The 19,921-nt window shown below is 40.7% G+C and overlaps 1 protein-coding gene across 3 annotated transcripts in view; it reads right to left on the bottom strand.

Moving 5' to 3' along the window:
* Positions 1 to 19,921, bottom strand: part of BMPER (BMP binding endothelial regulator) — a 243,831-nt gene that overhangs the window by 104,649 nt on the left and 119,261 nt on the right. For all 3 annotated transcript variants that reach the window (XM_009203122.2, XM_009203124.2, XM_009203123.3), the window contains exon 7: positions 2,151 to 2,250. In XM_009203122.2, coding sequence (XP_009201386.1) covers positions 2,151 to 2,250 — 100 coding nt within the window. The remainder of the gene's footprint in view (positions 1 to 2,150; positions 2,251 to 19,921) is intronic.

Raw genomic sequence — 19,921 nt, 5'->3', positions numbered from 1 at the left:
AGTTAGCGGGAGAAGCCATCAAAGAGGTGAAAACTCTTAGTTTAACAAAATACCTTTATTTGTCAACTTGGTCATAAAAAATAGAATTCATGGTATGACTGTGCTAACTTGGGAATGAGAAAAATAAATCAACAGGTTGTTTCAGAGTTGAAGACAGTAAACTCTGAAAGGAAGGAGAGAGGATTCAAGGAAAAGGCATGGGCCTTAAGTGACAGGAGCTCAAATAGAAGAGACCATCAGTAAAATTGTCCCGAAGGCAAAACAATTAAGACATTTTAAGAACGAGAGTGCTTAATATCCCATATTATGTTGTTCACTATGCTTCTGTGTAAAATAATCACGCTTACTGCCTGCAAACCCTCAGTGAAATCTACTCTCCAAGCCTTGACTCAATGGCATCACAGGATGTAAACAGATTTGAGGGGAGATGCATCTAAAAAGACAAAATGATAGAAAGAGAAATAAAAAGAAGGAAGGAAGGAAGGAAGGAAGGAAGCGAGGGAGGGAGGGAGGGAGGGAAAGAAAGAAAGAAAGAGAGAGAGAGAAAGGAAGGAAGGAAGGAAAGAAAGAAAAACAAGAGAAATAGGAGTAGAAACACCAAGCCAGAGGCGATTAGGGAAAATATTAGCCTCTCAAGGATCCCTGGAGATTCTAGGGAAGTTGCTGGAGCCTCTAAAAGGACAAAATGACAGACAGACAGACAGACAGACAGAAAAAGAAAGAAAGAAAGAAAGAAAGAAAGAAAGAAAGAAAGAAAGAAAGATCAGAAGGAAGGAAGGAAGGAAGGAAAGAGGGAAAATCAAGAGAAATAGCAGGAGCAGAAACACCAAGCCAGAGGCAATTAGGGAAAACATTAGTCCCTCAAGGATCCCTGGAGATTCTAAGGAGGTTGATGGAGCTTCTATTGTATTTATATGGTGGCTCAAGCCACCATATTTATTTGAAACTTGATAGTCTGACCTCAACCAGCTTAAGGGCCCAGGAATCATTAAGAAGCAGTATAGGTTGGGCACCGTGGCTCACGCCTGTAATCCCAGCACTGCAGGAGGCCGAGGCGGGTGGATCACAAGGTCAGGAGATTGAGACCATCCAGGCCAACATGATGAAACCCTGTCTCTACTAAAAATACAAAAATTAGCTGGGTGTGGTGGCATGTGTCTGTAGACCCAGCTACTTGAGAGGCTGAAGCACAAGAATCACTTGAACCCAGGAGACAGAGGTTGCAGTGAGCCAAGATCACACCACTGCACCCAGCCTGGCAACAGGGCAAGAATCTGTCTCAAAAAAAAAAAAGAAGAAGAAGAAGGTAGCATACAAGCAAAAGCCAAAGAACCTCATACTCTAGAAAATACCCATCATAAGTTGTCCCCTTTCAGCTGGCAATGTGCATGCAGCCCTCCTGTGTCACCAGGGAAGATGAGCTGCAGCAGGTTAGAGCTGGGCTCAGGAATCACACATACCTGTGGTCGGATATCAAATCCACAACCCACTGGCTGGACTGCCATCTAGGAATCTAATTCCTTTTCAGTGTAATAAAACTAATAATAGCACCTGCATTACACATAGGAATTATATACTTAGTACCTACATTTCACAGCTTCTTGAGAAGATCAAATGAGAAAAAACAATATATAAAGTGCCTAGCATGGTGCCTAGCACCTATGAAATGCTCAAAAAGAAAGCGATCATACTCTCTTTCTGTTGGCTATTATTCACTATTTCCTTCCAAAACTCTCATTTTCTTGCATGTGTTTCTTCCTGCATGGTTTTTACTCTGAAAGTAACACTAGTCTATATTCCTCCATGGGTTTACTTCAAATACCTTTAAAATATGCTTCTGTTAATAGGCATATGCCCTATTAAAGATAGTTTCTTCAATACTTTCTCACCAGAAGGGAGAATTATCCCAGGTCATCTGGTGTACCCAGTTACAGATACAAGTGAAGACAGGAGAGAAGCCTCCCTGGAGGCCTCAGTTAAGAAGCAAATCCTGTACACACTTTCCACTTCTGTAATTAGAAGAGGTAGTTGTTTCTAACAAGCCATGAAATAGGACAACTGGAGAACCTCAAAATAACACGGATAAACACTCCCAGCAGAAACTTTGAGAAGAAATTACATTGTTCTTTGACCTGAAAATAGTAACTCACCCAAACATTTGGGGCAGCACTGTCCTGGGGGTATGTGACTAAGGTGCTGGGGACAGGAGAGAATGGGACAGACTTCTCTCACACATTGTGTCCTGCCTCCCTAAGAAAAGAGAGAGAAAAAAAAGCATATTTAGAAAAGTAAGTGCATGTAGATTGTACAACCAAGATATCTAGAACAAACCTAAGGCTCTTCCCTAGTATTAGGTCCCTGGGTCGACTGCTCAGGCCCATGTGATTTTCCCCAAGTGTCCTTTGATCTTCCCTGTAGGCCATACAAACTGCAGCTGCAAAAAGACCGCCTTTGAGGAGGTGATTCCAGCATCACCTCCTCTCACCCACCACCACTTTCTTTATCTTTTTCCATCTCAAAACCACCTTTACAGTAGGTATAGGAGACCAAACTGTCTCTGTTTGCTTGGGATTGGAAACTTTGAGTACTAAAACCAGGAAAGTTTCATGCAAACCAGGATGAGTGGACCATCCTAATAGGTCACGGCCTTCTAGTTCCACTCTGCCAAGCAAGCAAAGGAACCCTTTGGCATTTTGAGACTTTTCCTCCTATCTTCCAGACACACATCTTTCTATAAGTTCTGCAGACATCTTCCTCCAGGAAGGCTTCGGTGTCTGCCACAGCTAGAAGGTGCTGCTAAAATGGCTCAAGGAGGTTCCAAGTACATGAAGTGGCCAGCCTGCTGAAAATGGATATACCAAAAGCCCATATTCAGAAGAACTATTTCACTGAATTCACCAAGGTATCCAAATCTGTTTCCACTAATTAAAATTATGAAGATTGATATGAGAAGAACTGGTAGAGTCTCAGAAACCTATTTGGAGAGGTTTTGGAGTCTCTGAATATTTTCCCTGCTCCCTCATTCTCATTCTTGACCCTTTCTGTTCTCCACCACTCCATACCTCCAACATCCACTGCCCCCCTGGTTTAACCTCAGCATCCCCTCTTCCCTGCCTAAGGATACAGTCTGCTGACTTCCCCCTCCTATCCCTCACCAGAGGCGCCTGCTTCCCCAGGCCCAGTTAAGTTGTAACTTCATATTCAGAAAGCTGGGGCCGAAATAAGGTTTTCCAGCTGATTTACATCCAACAAACTGGCAAAGCTGATGTGAAAACTATCCTATGCAATAGAAATTGCTATGAAAATTTAAAATAATTGAGGTTTTCTTTTCTTTTCTTTTAAGAAAATCAGTGAATTTGTTAAACAGATCACTCAGCAAGTGGAATTTCAATGAATTGACTTCTCTGCGATTTGAGCTAGAAACCAAACTAGTACCTGCAGGTTCCTTGTCTTAAGCACATAATTTATATCTCAAGAGGCCTCAGGAAATGAGAAACTCACAGCTTAAAAAGCCATGGACCCCGCAAGGGAAAGATTCCATTTGATGCATTTCCTCACACCTTCCCCACTCCTTTCTGGCCATAGAAGAATCAGCCTCAGCCACTAGGGGCCTGTCTGTTCCCATCCCAGCACACTGCGGCCGCCTGTTGTTTCTGTTTTCCCTTCCTGTTCTCGCCATTTTTATTACAACAGTTTATTTTTTTGGTGGGGATGGCTGAAAAGGGGAGGGCATGTTATATGTCTTTTAAAATATTTGTTATTTTTTACGCCTCTTTAATGTTGGATTCTTCCCCCAAGCCAATAGAGAACATGCAAAAATACCACAAAAAACTCTTCTGTTGTTTTTACATTATTTCCAAATCAACAAGAATCACTAAAAATCTCCCGAGAATCCCAGGCTGCTCTGAGATTCCTCACTCAACTCTGCATAATATTAAAGTTAGAGGCCTTTCATCAGACTTCAGGGGCGTGTAACCTGAATCGTGGCCAGGCCCTGGGGTCAGCCCCAGCTTAGACATGAAGCACAAAAGTTGAATCTAGAGGAAGCACCCAAGATGCTGCCCTTAGCTTTTAATTTCAAAGAAATTCATCTGCAAGCAACTTCCTAAAATCCTGAAGCCTCGGGCCACACAAGGTTGCCTATGTATTGACTTCTTGTAGGTGCACAGAGAACACATTCTTTTCATTCATATTCTCTGTTCTTGTTGGATCAGCATCTATTTTTCAACCATATTTGAAAATTGAAATTTAAAAAATATTGCACAATTGCAAAAGAGTAACTCATCCAATGCTTTGGAAAGCTGGCAAAAGATTATGTGTACTGAAGTAATTTTCCTTACAATAAGGTCAAAGAGCAAATTTTGCATACATAATACAACTGCAGTCTGTGCTTCCCAAGAGTCCGTTAAAGTAACTTGAACTCCAATCTGGGTTTGCTGGTTTAGTCAAGTTTTATTTTGTTTGGGTTGCAGTATTGTGACAAAGCCCAAGTCCAGAGGCTGCATTCCAGTTAATGCCTCCAAAGAAAGTCCAGGCCTTTCCTAGGAACACAGTTGCAGCTCACAACCTGCTTCTAAGATTTCAACTCAGCAGGGACTCTGATTAAACTATAATCTGTGGCTATGCTGTAGGCTAAGAGAGTAAAATGGCAGAAGTAAACATTTCTGTTTCTAAAACTGAACAAATTCCAACTGTAAATGTACTATCAGATGATCACAGTAGCTTTCTGATTGGCTTCCTTGCCTCAACTCTCTTTCACTAATCCATCTGGGAAGGTTCAACATGACCAGACCTTCTTTCCAGCATCTATCCATCACTCCATTATTTTATCAAACATTTGTTTAAGGCCTATCATACTCTGGGGATACAGCAGTGAATATAACACAAAAATCATCCCCTTTAAGGAGTGTATATGGCCCATGAGCATGCCCCACCCCTGCTAAGGTTAAAGATGACCTACCACTTCGTCCAGGATAAAGTTCAACCCACTCGAGCTAAAAGCCAATATAATAGAGACCATGTGTTCACCAAAATTGGTTACCCTTTTCTCTTGCCATAGCTATACTACATTTCCCAGACTCTCTTGCAGTGAGGTGTGCCCATATGACTGAATGCTAGCCAATGGGAGATGGATGGAAATAATATAAAACACTTATAGGTCTACATCAATCCTCCATGCTCTCACTCTTTCTCTCTACTAGACAGATGGCCAGCTAAATGCAGAAGGCATCATGCACTTTACAAAAAATTGGAAGAGTCTTGTTCCCTGGGTTATCACATGGAAGTCTGCCCGCCAGATCCCTGCAATGAACTGTGAAATAAGCAAGAAATAAATTTGGTTACATTATTCAGATGCATCAGTTCTTTATTATCGCATTAGCCTACTTTGTCAAAACATTCCATAATCTCTTCTCTAATCTTCTTTTCTCCCAACTCCAGCATAAAGAGAGAGTTTCTTTATGGCCCCCAAACATAAATTATGGTTTCCATCTTTGTTAAACATACCTCTTTCCCTCTGTCACAACCCCACCACCATCATTAACCCCTATCAAAATCCTACTTCATTCAAGGTTAATTTCAAGCCTCTTCTCACCGGTGAAGCCTTCTAGAACCTTCAGTTCCTAGTAACCTCCTCCATCTCTCCATACCTCTGTTCTCATCTATACCCCTGTATTTGGGACACACACATACATATTTTTGGCACATCCTGCAAGGAGACATTGACTTTACTTCCAAGCTAAACTGTCTTGAGGGTAGGGGCCAGTGCTCTGTGCCTACTATCCTTCAGAAGAGCAATGAGCTCAAGGAAACAAAATCTCAATAAAAAAATTAGTGAATGAAAGGCAGAGCTACCACATAGAATGAGCTCTAGAATCTGAATATTTCAGACCACTTTAATTACAGGATGCTGATAACAACTAAGCCCAGGCATAGTTCTGGGCTGTCTCATCCACTTACCATTGTGTTTTATTGGGTTTTACACATTCTAGCCTTGTGTTTTGTACATTTTAGATACTAACTGTTTGTTGGTGTTAATACATCAAAAAGCAACATTCAACTTCAGCATGTAAAGCTGGTAGGATACCTATAAGCATAACTAAAAACTATGTCTCACATATTTTGTTAAATATTTGAAAATTCCTAAATGGTTAAAATACATAAGGACAAATGACTGTATTCTTATCTGGTCAGCAACAAAAGAAATGCTAGGAACTTTCACTGTACTCGTGTGTTATAATTTTCATCATCTGCCTCTTCTTAGAAAGGTAAGTTTGTTCTTTAGAGATGGTCATTTGTTCAAATTGCATATCCAAGTGCTTCTCTCAAAAATTAGCGATTTTTTTTAAAAGAAAGATCTGAAACCTATGCCAAGCCTATTTTCTGCCCCTTTATTTTTGTTTTAGATGGTTCCATTAGGAACACAATTGCTTTGTGTAAAAGTTTACCCTAGAGCAGCATTTTTGTTGCATAATAAAAACCTATCTTCCTGAATATGGTGATGAGTTCAAGACGATAAAACAACAGCAATGCGCATGCAGGATGCTTCTCCAACAGCTGAGTACCCAGTGAGACTTGGGGGCTGAAAACCATCTTGTAGCATGTGATGCGGCACTCATCTCCCAACCAGGAGCAGAGCCTGGCTCCGTAACCAGAGGCTGGGAGCAGAGTAGTGCAGTGCTAACCCATTACAATGAATCAGCTACACTCTTCCACATTCTAGAGCAATTTTTCCTATGCCCAATTCTTTGGGAAAAAAAAAATAGAGTTCTCTGTTTTTTCTCTAGAGTTGCTTCTGAGATGGAAGTGGGAAGAAAAGAGAGAAAAGCTGGAGGGGGCGGTGTAGGAGAGAAATATATCTTGAGTGCAAAGGATTTAAGTGTGGTCCATAATCTTACATCATATCAGTCAGTGGTGAAAAGCTGGTATGTGAGCAAAGCAACCACTCTGAAATACATATTTGGTCAAAAAACTTCACCAAAAAACATGAATGTCCTTAGCCATGCCTTACTTTGGCCTAGAACTATATCATGCTAAGTTTCCAGAGCATGACTTAACTTAACTTAACTTAACTTAACTTAACTTCCAGGAGTAAAGATTTTTGGATTTGGTTTTCCCTGTTCTTGGTCTACAAAGAATAGTCTAATCTACAAATCAAAGCAGAAAAGGGACAGCAGATGAGGTGGCAGATTGAGGGGACAGTAGCAGAGTAGACAAGGGGAGAGAGGCCACCTCCAATAGGTAGTGAGTGACAAGCCTGGGTTGTGCCAGATACTGTGCTTAGGTACTTTTCATAAGTCTCCAGAAGACCCTGTGGGCAAGCTATTGTCACTCCTAGAGTAGAGAATGAGTCTGTAAGCCTTAAGGAAATTGCTTAGAAAATCTGCCACCCAACAAGTAAGTGGCAGGGTTGAAATGTAAATTTTGTTCTAACATCCAAGTTGACTTATTTCCATCTAATAGAGCCTTTCCTTCCAAAGACCACAGCACAATTTCTCAGCTGGAGTGTGAAGTATAATCAAAGTGATGGCCAGAACTTTCTCTCCTTCTAGACATCTCTTGTGTCTTCCCTGGTAGATGTCTTCCCTGGTTGTAGCTTTATGTCTGCTTTTTATCAAAATGGCTTAGATAAAATATATTGTCCACGTTTTTGTTATTTACTTAGATAAAATCCACATTATGTATCTGCCTTTTGCCTCCAGGGCTTTTTCCTTTCATGTTGTCTTCTCCCCCCACCTCCCTTCTTTCCTTCTCTCTCTCTTTTACATCTTAAACAAGATGCCCCTAATATGGAAATCTGTAAGTCTGGGACTTTATCTTCTTCCTTGGGGAAGAAGATAAAGTGTTCACCATCCCCATAGCTAATTTATAATCCACCAACACAGGCCCTTTACTCACCTCCTCCACTCAGTTGAAAGAATTTGCTTTTGAATCTACAAATAATAATGGGCTATTTCCATGCTTTAAAACTTTTAGAGGCTCCTCATTCTATTCAGGGTGCTCAATCTAGGCAGTGGGTCGGAATCACCCATAGAAATCTTGCAAAAAAAAAAATATTGAGGTCTTTGTGTCCAAGATTCCGATGCAGAACCCAGGCACCTGTATTCTATTAAAGCTGCAACTACGTCTCAGTCACTAAGCTATTGTCTTCGGACTCCAAACCCACACATCCTCATTCACACTCTGCCTTCTGGTGCTGAAGCTGAGGCTCTGCATGCCACATTTCTGCTCTGCTAGCTTAGTCTAAGATAGGCTCTGCCTGCAGGGGCACCAGACAAGGGACTGGTTCCTTCTGTTTGTTTCCCTTGGCCTCTTGTCCCATTAATGCTGCTTCACCAGGCAGCAGCACTTCCTTCCCACATCAGCAACTGATCCCAGTTTAGAGATTTTCCAACATTTCATGCAAGTAAAACCAGCTTCATCTCAACATCCCACTCCAGCCAGCTGGCACCCCCTCCTCAGAAGTCTGAATCTCAGCTCCACACAGCCCCTCCTCTAAGTTTTAATAATTCTACTCTCATTCCATTGCTCCCCAACCCTAGAGGTGGTGGTTTCATCTAGCAGGTGGTATCTCCACGATAATTTAGAATTATCTTTTTGTCATTCAGTTACCTAGTTAATAGTTCTTTATATTTAATCCTCTATTTTCAAATAACTGGTACGGTTTATGCCTCTTGATGGGACCTTGACTGATACAAGATGTGGCCCTGATGAGCTGCCAAGTGTGGGAACTCAGCTTTCAGCCCACCCTAGATTTCTCAGACAAAGCTAGAAGGCAGTGCACTTACTGCCCCAGAGCATATAATACTTTAAATACATTAACAGAGGTGTTTATATAGATACACACACATATACATATACATATACATATACATATACATATACATACACATACACACACTATAGTGGGATACATCTGGGTATGTATACACCACAGTGGTATAATTGTGTGTGTGTGTGTGTGTGTGTGTGTCTTACCCACTAGATTAGAGTTCCTCAACCTTTACACTCCTAACATTTAGGGTCAGGTGATTCTTTGCTTCAGAGGCTGTTCTATGCATTGTAGGATGTACAGCAGCATCCCTGGCCTCTGCCTGCTAGATGGCAGTGACACCCTTCATCCTCTAATTGTGACAACCAAACATGTCTCCAGACATTGTCAAATGTCCCCTGGGAAACACAGCCACCTCCAGTTGAGAACTAGAGTACTAGGCCAATGATTCCTCAAACCACAGTCCAGGAACGTGCATTTTTAGTAACTTTCCTGGATGAATTCAATGCCTCTGTCCAAGGCACTGTGCTTTGCCAAATGCTTCACTGGCATGAACTTCCAGTAAGTAAGACTTAAAGCTTATTTATCTTATTCATTCCCCCAGCAGCTAGCACACATCATAGCTTCTAACATGTGCTCAAGACAAGTGTTCTGAAGGATGAAGCCCATTTTTCAAGTGGAGCAGTCTCAGTGAGAGAAGAACAGGCCTCAATTCACTTCTCTGGTGGCTGGAAGCCACTTTTCTTCAGGCTTGTGAAGGAAGAGGTCACCGAGAAACAGTGTGGGTAGAGACAGAGCTGTGATCAGAGCTGACAGGGTAGAATTGTGCTTCTCCAAGGAGTCTGTGCTGAAACCAATGCAGGTTTTATCATAAAAATCTGTGAGGATCTTGGAAGTTTTCTGACCCCTAAAACCTGGACATATGACTTCATATGAGTTTTGGTATCCAAGTGATGAAATAAAACTCAACTCTGATTCTACACATAGATATTCAAGAACATGTCAGCAAAGCTCGACGAAGACACTTATTTTGTCCCATAAAAAATAGCAAACAAAGACCCCTGAGAAAGGGTCCACGGGGCTGAGAAAAACAAAACCCTTTTGTACTTCACGACCTGTTAAGAGAACTATGAACTAATGCCCTGTCTTGAGAACCAAGCCTGAAACAAATTCCTTTTATTTTGCACACCAATTAATGTTTCTAAGTCTAATTGCATCACTGTTATTATTGTTTATATTATTTTCTTAAGTTTTCTATTGCTGCTATAACAAATTACAAATGGAGTGGCCTTAAAACAACACACACTTATTTTCTTACAGTCAGAAGTCTGGAATCAGTTTCATGGGGCTAAAATCCAGGTGTCAGCAGGTTGCATTCCTTCTGGAGGCTCTAGAGAAGAATCTGTTTCCTTGCCTTCTCCAGCTTCCAGAGGCAGCCTGCCTTCCATAGCTGATGGCCCCCTCCTCCATCTTCAAAGCCATCAGTGAAGCACCTTCAGACCTCCCTCTGACTACACTCTCTGCTCGTCATCACATCTTCTCCGACTCTGACCCTCCTGCTTCCCTTTTAGAAGGACTATTGTAAGTGGGCAACCCACCCAAAGAATCCAGGGTCACCTCTCCATCACAAGGTCCTTAACTTAATCCCATCTGCAAAGTCTTTTGTGCCATGTAAGGTCACCTTCACAGGTTTTGGAGATTAGGACATGGACATCTTGGGGCCAGGGCATGCATTATTCTGCCTACCCTAATTATTATTAAATAAATGACATTTAATTTCTCTGTGTAGTCCCATATATCATATTTCAGGCCTAATGTGACTACAACACACCTCACCAAAACAGCTAGTGTTTCCAATATTTTCCAAAAGGAAAAGATAGCCAAGAAGCTGGATTTAAATCCTGGTCATATGGCTTGCGATCTGAGTAAGTTCACATCCACGTATTTGTTCTTCTTCCTGCACCCATGCCTAGTTAGAAGATGAAATTCAAACCAGACAATCCAATGTTTTCATCTTATTCGCCCTCTACTTTTGGCATAGGCAAATTATAAGCGCTGATGGACAGCTTCAGGAGCAACTTTGGGTGTTAATGAAGTAAGAAAACTGTCCTTGCTGCCAACAGGTCTTTTCAGGGACGCTATGCCAGTCTTGCTGGCCAGCACCAACCCTTTAAGATGAAGTTCCCACTAAGCCATGGGACTTGGCCAGGCACCCTCTAGCCCATGCTATAGAGCCCTGTAGGGACATCAATGTCCTCTCATGGTCAGCTAGATGACTCCCAAAGAGTTTAATCGTGTTCGCTGTCTTTCAAGATTCTTATAGAAAAATGCTTCAACTGGTCTCAGTGGAGGGGTTACCAAGCAGGCACTGCTCTTAAGTCCCACTAAGCTGTGGGACTTGGCCAGGCACCCTCTGGCCCATGCTATAGAGCCCTGTAGGGACATCAGTGTCCTCTCACGGTCAGCTAGATGACTCCCAAAGAATTTAAACATGTTCGCTATATCTCAAGATTCTTATAGAAAAAAATGCCTCAACTGGTCTCAGTGGAGGGGTTACAGAGCAGGCACTGCGAGGCCTCAGCCTGTGGATAGCACAGCTAGATGCCTTCTTTCAACATTTGCACGAGTGAGCAGGTCCAGCCTGGCTATGCAGACGGCATTAAACTTCAACTGCATATAGGGGCAGAGCCAAAGATCATAATTTCATAAAGTAAACATTAGATTATTAAATAAATACATGACGGAAATGTCTTTACCATAGTTCCACTAATCCCTTTTTTGTTTGTTTGTTTTTAAGAGACAACATCTCTCTGTCACCCAGGCTGGAGTGCTGTGGCGCAATCATAGTTCACTGTGACCTCAAACTCTCAGCCTCAAGCAAGCTTTCTGCCTCAGCCTCCTAAAGCACAACAATTACAGGTGTGAGCCACACTGTCCGGCCACTAAATTCCATTTAAAAAGGGGATTTGGTTATTGTATTTGCTTAAGTCTCATTTTTAAAGGTAAAATTGGCCTCATCTTCACTTTGGAGTTCTTGATCTTAGCTCTTCCTGTCACTCAGCTGAAGGGCAGGTTTCCTTGTTTGTTTGTTCATGTGTTTGTTTTCTTTTATATTTTTTCTTTGAAAAAGAAAATTTAGAAATTCTTCTCCTTCCGCCAACTCAAGCTTTCCACTCAGGCAGACACAACAAATCACTAATGAAAGACTGCGATATTGTTTGAGGCAAATTCCAACTGGTTCTGGGTGTCCACACATATTTTACTTTCCTCTTTGTCTATTTTAGAATCAGGAAGATAAGGCCACCCTACAAGCTCAGATCAGATCTCTGAACAAATGCCCTGGGAACCGACAGGAGAGGCAAAGCTCTGGGAGTCTGAGTAGATTTGCAGCCCTGGATTGTGTGGTGTGTGGAAGCAGGTGCTGAATGACAGCTGGACCCAGTAAACTGCCCCCAGCAAGGTCTTTCCCCTTCCAGGGCTGAGCTGAGACTGGAGGAGAGGCGGGGCCTGCTGATAAGGGCTCTGACAGCCAGCTCCTGCCATGCCTCTGAGCCTGGGTGTTCCCTCTCTGAAATGATCAATAAATAAACAAGTTAATCCACAGGGAAACACCTCCTAACATTTCAGATTCCTGTAGACCTCGCAGACCACCCTGGTAGGACGTTTCTCAACTGCTGACCAGAAACAAAACAAACCAAAAAAAAGTGAAAGGAAGAAAATGAGCCCTTTTCCTTTTCTTGCCATTTTTATCAAAGTTCAACCTTTCATCATCATAGAAGTAGTCAAAGCTGTTACAAGCCTACTGCTCACACATCAAACGCTTTATCTACAGCCTGGCCCGCTTCCAGGAAGATGAAAAGAACAATCATTTAGAACTCACACCTCCTAAGAGTTATGAGCCATTCCTAAAAGGAAGGAAATAACACCATTATGCAGGAGAAAGGGCATTTTTCATGTTCCCCAGGCTGTCTACATCACAACAACTTTGGATAGGCACTAAGGAGGAAACCAAAGGGAGGCCTTTGACTGCTCAAGACTTCTAGAAATACTGAACTGCAGAGACAGAAACCCAAGACATCACCAATGAACTGTTTTCCTAAACCTTTCTGTTTGCCTTTAAGTTCTGGCTACCTAAAATAGTTTATATGGTTTCATTTTGTTCCCACAGTGCTTCATATGGGTTTATCATTTGTCCCAAACTAGGATGAAAGTTCACAGAGAGCAGAAGCCATGTTCATTAATATTTCTTCTGTCTTCCACTGTGCCTAGCCACACAGTGAGGCCAGAGTAACATCAGAAGTGTTTGGTTTTCAGTGAAACGCCTACTTGTTGGGTTGTCAGTTAAAGTTGAAAATAACTCAGAAATGTTTGTGCTCCATTGAGGTTTCTTGAGGTACAAAAAATATCTGTTATCTTGACATGAATGACTCTTAATTAAGATATACCTGAATCCCTCTCACTGTGTTGACAAAATTATACTTAGAAGTCTTCCAGGTTTTTCTTAGTATGCCTGAACACACTACGGAAAAATAAGACTACATTTAAACTTCATTTTAATTTCTAAATAGCAATTGAAGTCACGGCATCCTTTTTGCTCACCCTTTCAATAAATATTTGAGTTTCTATATGTCAGACATTGTGGTCTTTAAATGAAAAAATCCAGAATATCTATTTGGTATCCATTGCTATGTGCAGTTCTCTAATTTGTATCAGGTGGCAATTTCCTAAAATTTTAACAAAATCCAAAATGTTGTAAGTACAATGTCATGATGTTCTATAATAAACACTCCGTGGCCTCCATCAAGGAACACTGTGCAGAGAGACTAGAAGTTTCCGGCACTCTTCATTCAAACTCATGATGCTCCCAGGTATTGGTCTTGTCAACCAATTTTAAGTTTGTGTTTTGAGACAGGCTGAAACCCAATCTTGGCAAGCTCTTGGGACGATCCTAATCCAGGCCAAATATGATCAAAGAAAAATAAGTGTATAGTCTGTTGGCACCAGCTGTGGTGGGGGGTCCTAGCATGAGCCAAAGCTAGTGTTCTGACATGTTTGGGCAGGTCCAGTGAAAGGAAGAGGTTCACCTGTTGGCTTCTCCTGAGAGAAAATCCACCCTAAGGGAGGAAGAAATGAACAACAAGAGAATCACCTACTGACTGAGCCTGACAGAAGGAACATGCTATCACCAATATAACTTGGCATCTGTCACTCACATCCTCCGAAGTTCAGTACCACAGACGCCTGTATTGTCCTAGAGGAGAAAGAATAGTGAAAGTAAAAGCACAAAAGAATTGTTTAACTAAAATCTTTGTGAGATTCAAGTATAGACCCTACTGATTTAGGTGTCCTATAATTGAGTAAAGCACATAAAAAGGAAAGTGATGTTGGCCCATGCCACTTGAGTGAAGACTTCTACACTGCTTTGTCATCTGAGGCCTCCAGGATACTAGTTGAAATGTGCAAAGCTGGTGGAAGTAGTAGCCGTGACAGGCTGAGAACCAAAGTGCTTGGAAAAATGGCAGCAATGCCAAATAGAGGGAACAACAGCAGACAGACATGGCAGAAGATAGAATCTTTTCCAGCTCAGGAAAGTGGTATTTCCTCTATCATATACTCTGACTTTCTAGGAAGACTCTCCATCTTCCTACCGAAAGATGATCAATGTCAGCAATGCTCAGCATTTGGCAGTATAGCACAAATCCACAAGGCATATTCTCTGACAAATTGATTCATGTATTGGCCAGACGGGAAGAAGGGCTTGGCCAATAAGTTATATTAAATTGAAGTTCTTCTGGAATAACATTAGGCCAGGTTCAGAAGCATGATCTTGTAATCTTGGCCAGAACATGCTGAGAGGCCAGAAGAGAGCAGCACCTCAGCGAGGCCATGGCTGGATGGAAGGGTTATGATCATGGGTAAGGTCTGAGTGGATAGCAGCTCCGCAACGGTGACAAAATGCTTAACCCCAAAGGTCTTTCTCAAGAAGGATGGAGAAACACAAGTCTAAACCAGTTAGATAGAAGAAAATTCTACCTGAATATTCTTAGTTAGTACCTTATTTCAGATAATGATACAGAAAAGGACAGCAGTTCAGGACTTTTTTTTAAAAGACCGTAACTAGAAGGATAGAAGTTTAAGGGCTTGTCAGAAGCACCCTAACTGTTGCACTAAAAACCAAAGACAATCTCTGTGGTTCCTGTGAATCTAATGGAAGACAAGTGGAATGCCATCTTTGATTATAAATCCAGGAATGTTCAATCTACTTAAAAGAGATGTCAGGGCTTCTGTGGTCAATGGCCAGGGGGCAAGTCCCTTGGAACATGCCTAGGGCTCTCTTCAAAGACCAGTATTGAAGGGGAATATTCTTGGGGCAAATGTCCAGAATTCAGGGACATAGCAGTTCAGAAAGATCATTTTATTCTACCGGCCTAACTTAAAGTTGATGGTAATGTCTTAAAAACAGGCAGATTACGTGAAAACTTACATACTGAAGGCTGAACGCTTAGCTTTTTTTTTTTTTTTTTTTTTTAACCAGGAAATCCAGAAAATCACTTCTTAAGTTGGTCTATATTATTTATAAAGAGCCTCATCCATTGATACTACATGTGGTTTCCAAGTTCAGAGAACTGATATAAACAAGTAACTCAATGTGCATAATCAACTCATGATCAGAACATTGCTAGCTCCGAGTGGTTGAACATATTTCTGATGTGAAGAATGTCCTGTACATTCCCAAGCCTGGATTATGGATGTTGCCCTTTCAGTTGAAGTATTTCTCTTAATATTTAGATAGTGTATTAAATGCTTATGTGTTATAAGTGACTACCTGATAAGTGTTTATGGACTCTGTGAATGAAACTCTAAAACAAAAGGTCTCCATCCCCCTTCCAAAAATTCGTAAGGTAGAAAATATGCTACTTTGCCTAAAATGCATTGTGTGGACTTCCATATACAATGACCATTTGGTGTTTTTGTTTTAGGAAAGTGTTTCCAGTGGTCTAGGACAAAGAGTATGATCTACTGAGCCTTTGACCTGGTTTGGCCTGTGGTAGCCTTGAGGATTAATTCTTGTTCCCTCTTTCCCAAATCCTCCCAGTCTCTAACCGTGAAATGAAAAGTGGCCCACTCTCTAGAATCAATCCTGCTGGAAAACGGTTGTTCTCACTCCAACACTAATAAAACATGCCATGGTAGGGAAACGGGCAACCACTAGAGCAAAGTGTTCAACATTACTATTTCTTGGAGGGTCTGATGAATTTTACTTTAAAAAGCAGAAGCATTCTTAAAACTTGGGAATGAAAGGAGCAGTGTTTGAAACAAAATTGCTCATGGTAAAAATATTAAAGGATTCTCTTCTCAAACATTCCGAACTCCAAAGGGTACACAGCTACCAATGTAGCCCAATGGTATGGGCAAAAAGCTACAAATCTGTGTAAAGAGGACATTTCTTTCGTCCAATACTTAGATATGAGGTGTCTGCATTAAAATACTCTTGAAGACTCCAAATCTTCTCTATCATTCAATTTGTAGAAATAACAATATCCATGCATGCAGAACTTATACCATACTCCAGATAATGGGTGATAAATCAAAACTTTGAGGAAAAATAATGACTTTAAAATGTTATGGAAAACCTAGTTCTTGATGACACGAGAAGATCTATGCCTTAAACTCAATACAAACCAGGAAATAGTTCCAGATTCTAAATCAAGGAGGAAAGCTGGAAACACATATGCTTAAGGGAACAAACTCCCGGGGTTAAGAGCTCCTTCAGATTCCCAGTTCTATTCCTTGCTACTTTGCACCAAAGTTAATTAACTTCTCCTAAGCTTCAATTTTTTTCATTTGTAAATTGGGAAAAACAATATTATTTAGTGTCATAGAGTTCATGCGAAGAATAGGACAATGGAGGTAAAGCTTTTAATTCAATGCCTGGCATATAAGAAATGCTCAATAAATGTTAGCTATTATATACATATATGGTCAAATTAATTTTAAATGCCAGGCAGCTCCATAGAATAATAAAAGAGTGACCTTGGGCAGTTTATTTAATTGGAGTCTTGGTTATTTTATCTCTAAACAATGCTATTTCTTCACAAAGCTGTTGTGAAAATTATATGCAACAGTGTGCTTAAAGTGTCGAGCACAGTGCTTGCTCTGTAAGTGTTATCAATTAAAAATGAACCTCTGGCACCTTCGTCCCCACCCCACTGTCTGGGTTTAGCCAGTCAAAGTATATTTCACTGGCCAAGAGAACGGGGCTGTGAAAGGTACAGAGCTGTGGTGACTTTTCCTCTGAAAAGTTAGGAGAACATTTGTGTTTTCCTTGGCACCAAGAACACATGGGTAGTCTTTGGGGTGTACAGTAGTGTATATATCACCCATGTATTTGCATAAAGTTTCAAAGCACTTTCTTGATATATGCAGTATGACAGTTGCTGTCACAATATATTTATATAAGTTCAACACAGATTTTATAAAATAAACTTGCAAGTGTTTGTTTTCCTAAGGAGGGGTTTGTTTGGGGTTTGGGGGATAATCATTTCATCTCACTGTGAAAAACAGCACATGCTGACATGCCTCCTTTACCAATGCCACAAATAGGCTGGTGTTCCCTGTTAACGTGTGAGGCAACCCCGCAGATATAGTAGGCCACTATTACCAATTTTTAAATGCCTTTTCTGAAAAAAACTAAAAACTAAAAAAACAGTATTGATGGATGCAGTAACCACAATCCATCTGAGGTCTAGAAGGAAGGATGAAATAGATAACTGTGACTTTTGCACACAGAATTCCTCCAGCTAATAGTCATATTCCCAGCCTGGCTGTCCTTTTGTCCACATGAAGGACTTGACCTAACGTGAAAGACAATGAGAATTCCTGACTGACACATGCCAACATTCACCTCAGTCTTCCTCAGAGACACAAGCAGCTCAGATTAGCCAAATCTCTCCATCAAAAAAATCAATGTATGGCGAGGCACAGCATCTCAGGCTTGTAATCCCAGCACTTTGGGAGGCCAAGGTGGAAGGATCATTTGAGACCAGGAGTTTGATACCAGCTGGGCAACATAGTGAGACCCTGTCTCTACAACAAATAAAAAATTAGACAAGCATGGTGGTAGTGCCTGTAGTCTCAGCTAATCGAGAAGCTGAGGTGGGAGGATCACTTGAGCTCAGGAGTCCAGGTTATAGTGAGCTATGATTGCACCACTGCACTATAGCTGGGGAAACAGAGAAGACCCCATCTCAAAAAAAAAAAAAAAAATCAATGTAATTTCTATCAATTACATTGATATATGCAATTGATATATGCAGTATGACAGCTACATAGTATAAGATGTTAATAGTGTTTCCATGACACAAGACTTCTACCAAGAAATGAGTAAAGTTGGGTTAAACAAAGTTAAATAGGTTCCTTCATTGAGGGCTTTTAAAAATCTTTTAACAAATATGGATACTCCATTGGGGAAATATAGGATATGGTGTTTCTCAAACTTATTTGACCATAGAACTCTTTTGCGATGGCACTTGAACATATTCTGATATGATATAAAGGGAAACACAATTTGGAAAATGCCGATCAACTTCAATTTTACTACTATAGGCCTTTCCTAAGGATCTATAGCTGTATGGTTCTTCCTCCTTGAGGTAAATTTCTTGCTGACAATTATTAGTTAAACAAGTCTGTATATTGAGCAATTGATTGTATGCCCCAAAACCTTTTTCTTCCCATCTATATATATATACGATATCAAATAATATGGCCATCAAATTCCATTTTAAGATTATATTTTTATGAATTCCAAAAACCACTCTTGTCAATACAAGCTACATCAAAATTCCTGCTCAGTATTGAATTGAATTTTTGGAACTTTTATTCATTTAACTGTAGAAAAAAGAAAAGAATTCTAGGTTTCAACATGGCCCTTTTCCAATTCTATAAACCAGGTCACCCTACCAATGTCTGGCATTTCTGGAATATTTATAAATAATCATATTATAAAAACTCTACCTCCCACATCCTCTGAAAACATAGCTGGCTACAAATTCCCCAGGCGTATTATGTGGGATATGTGGTTTCCATGCCTTTAAAAGGGGTATTTGTAGGATATACCGAGGAATATTTCAGTCAGGTCTTTCTCCTGTCTTTTTCAGCCTAGCAAACTTTGCCCCTTAGTACTGTCTCTGGGAGGCCTTAAAAAAGTGACACATTTGAAACAAATAGATCCCTTATAGAATCCTCAGTAGGTGGCAATGGCAGAAATAAAGATCCAAAGAAAAAGCTTGTTTACCCCATGTAGGTCTCCTTAGGAGGGACCTCATAGGGCCACAAGTGAGACTGAGACTGGGTTGGTTTGGGTCAAGGAACTGAGTAAACCAGGAAAACAGTAAAGCAGGAGCTTTGGGATTAGACAAGGACACTAAGCTGGGAGCAGCAAGAACCAGCTCCCTTCCTTTTGCTTCTCCTCCATGTGGGCCATGCTCTTCTGATGAGGCAGGGGTCCAGATTGCTGAATTGCATGAATTTCACTCCCATCTCTAGCCTGGTCCCCGAACACTGAAATTAAAATATTATCAACAAAACACACTAATTTGAAAAAATGTGAGAGGTTTGAACCAGCTTTCCCAATCATCTATTTTCATTTTCACTTTTGACCTTCAAATTTGACACAACATGCTCAAACAATTTTATATCTATAGTCAAAGACTGTGTCAATTGTTCACCACCATATCCCAGTGTCTAGCACAATCTTTTTTTCTAAGAAATAGTCACAAGTTTTTGTTGACAGACTGCAATACCACTGAGTATTCTACCTTCCCTACTTGAAATCTTAGCATGCACTTTTCATTTTTCATAATTAACATTTTATTGACCATTTAATATTCCATGATGACAATATTCTTCATCATAAACTCATAATCACTTTTCTAAATTCTAATTATGTCTTTAGATAAGAAAGGCTTCATGTAGAATCATTCAGCCTGAATCATTCATGGCAATATACTAACTGCCATGTCTTCAGCTTAGCTGTCCATCTCTCCACATGAAGGAGTTGGCCAGATAGAAAAGACAATGGCAATTTGTCTTTACTCTACACAGGCTCCTCTATTCTGCTTCAGGTGAGTAGAACCCATGGTTAGTGCCTCC

The sequence above is a fragment of the Papio anubis genome, chromosome 4, assembly GCF_008728515.1.
Source record: "Papio anubis isolate 15944 chromosome 4, Panubis1.0, whole genome shotgun sequence".
Lineage (NCBI taxonomy): Eukaryota > Metazoa > Chordata > Mammalia > Primates > Cercopithecidae > Papio > Papio anubis.
This window is presented reverse-complemented; position numbering and strand designations above follow the sequence as displayed.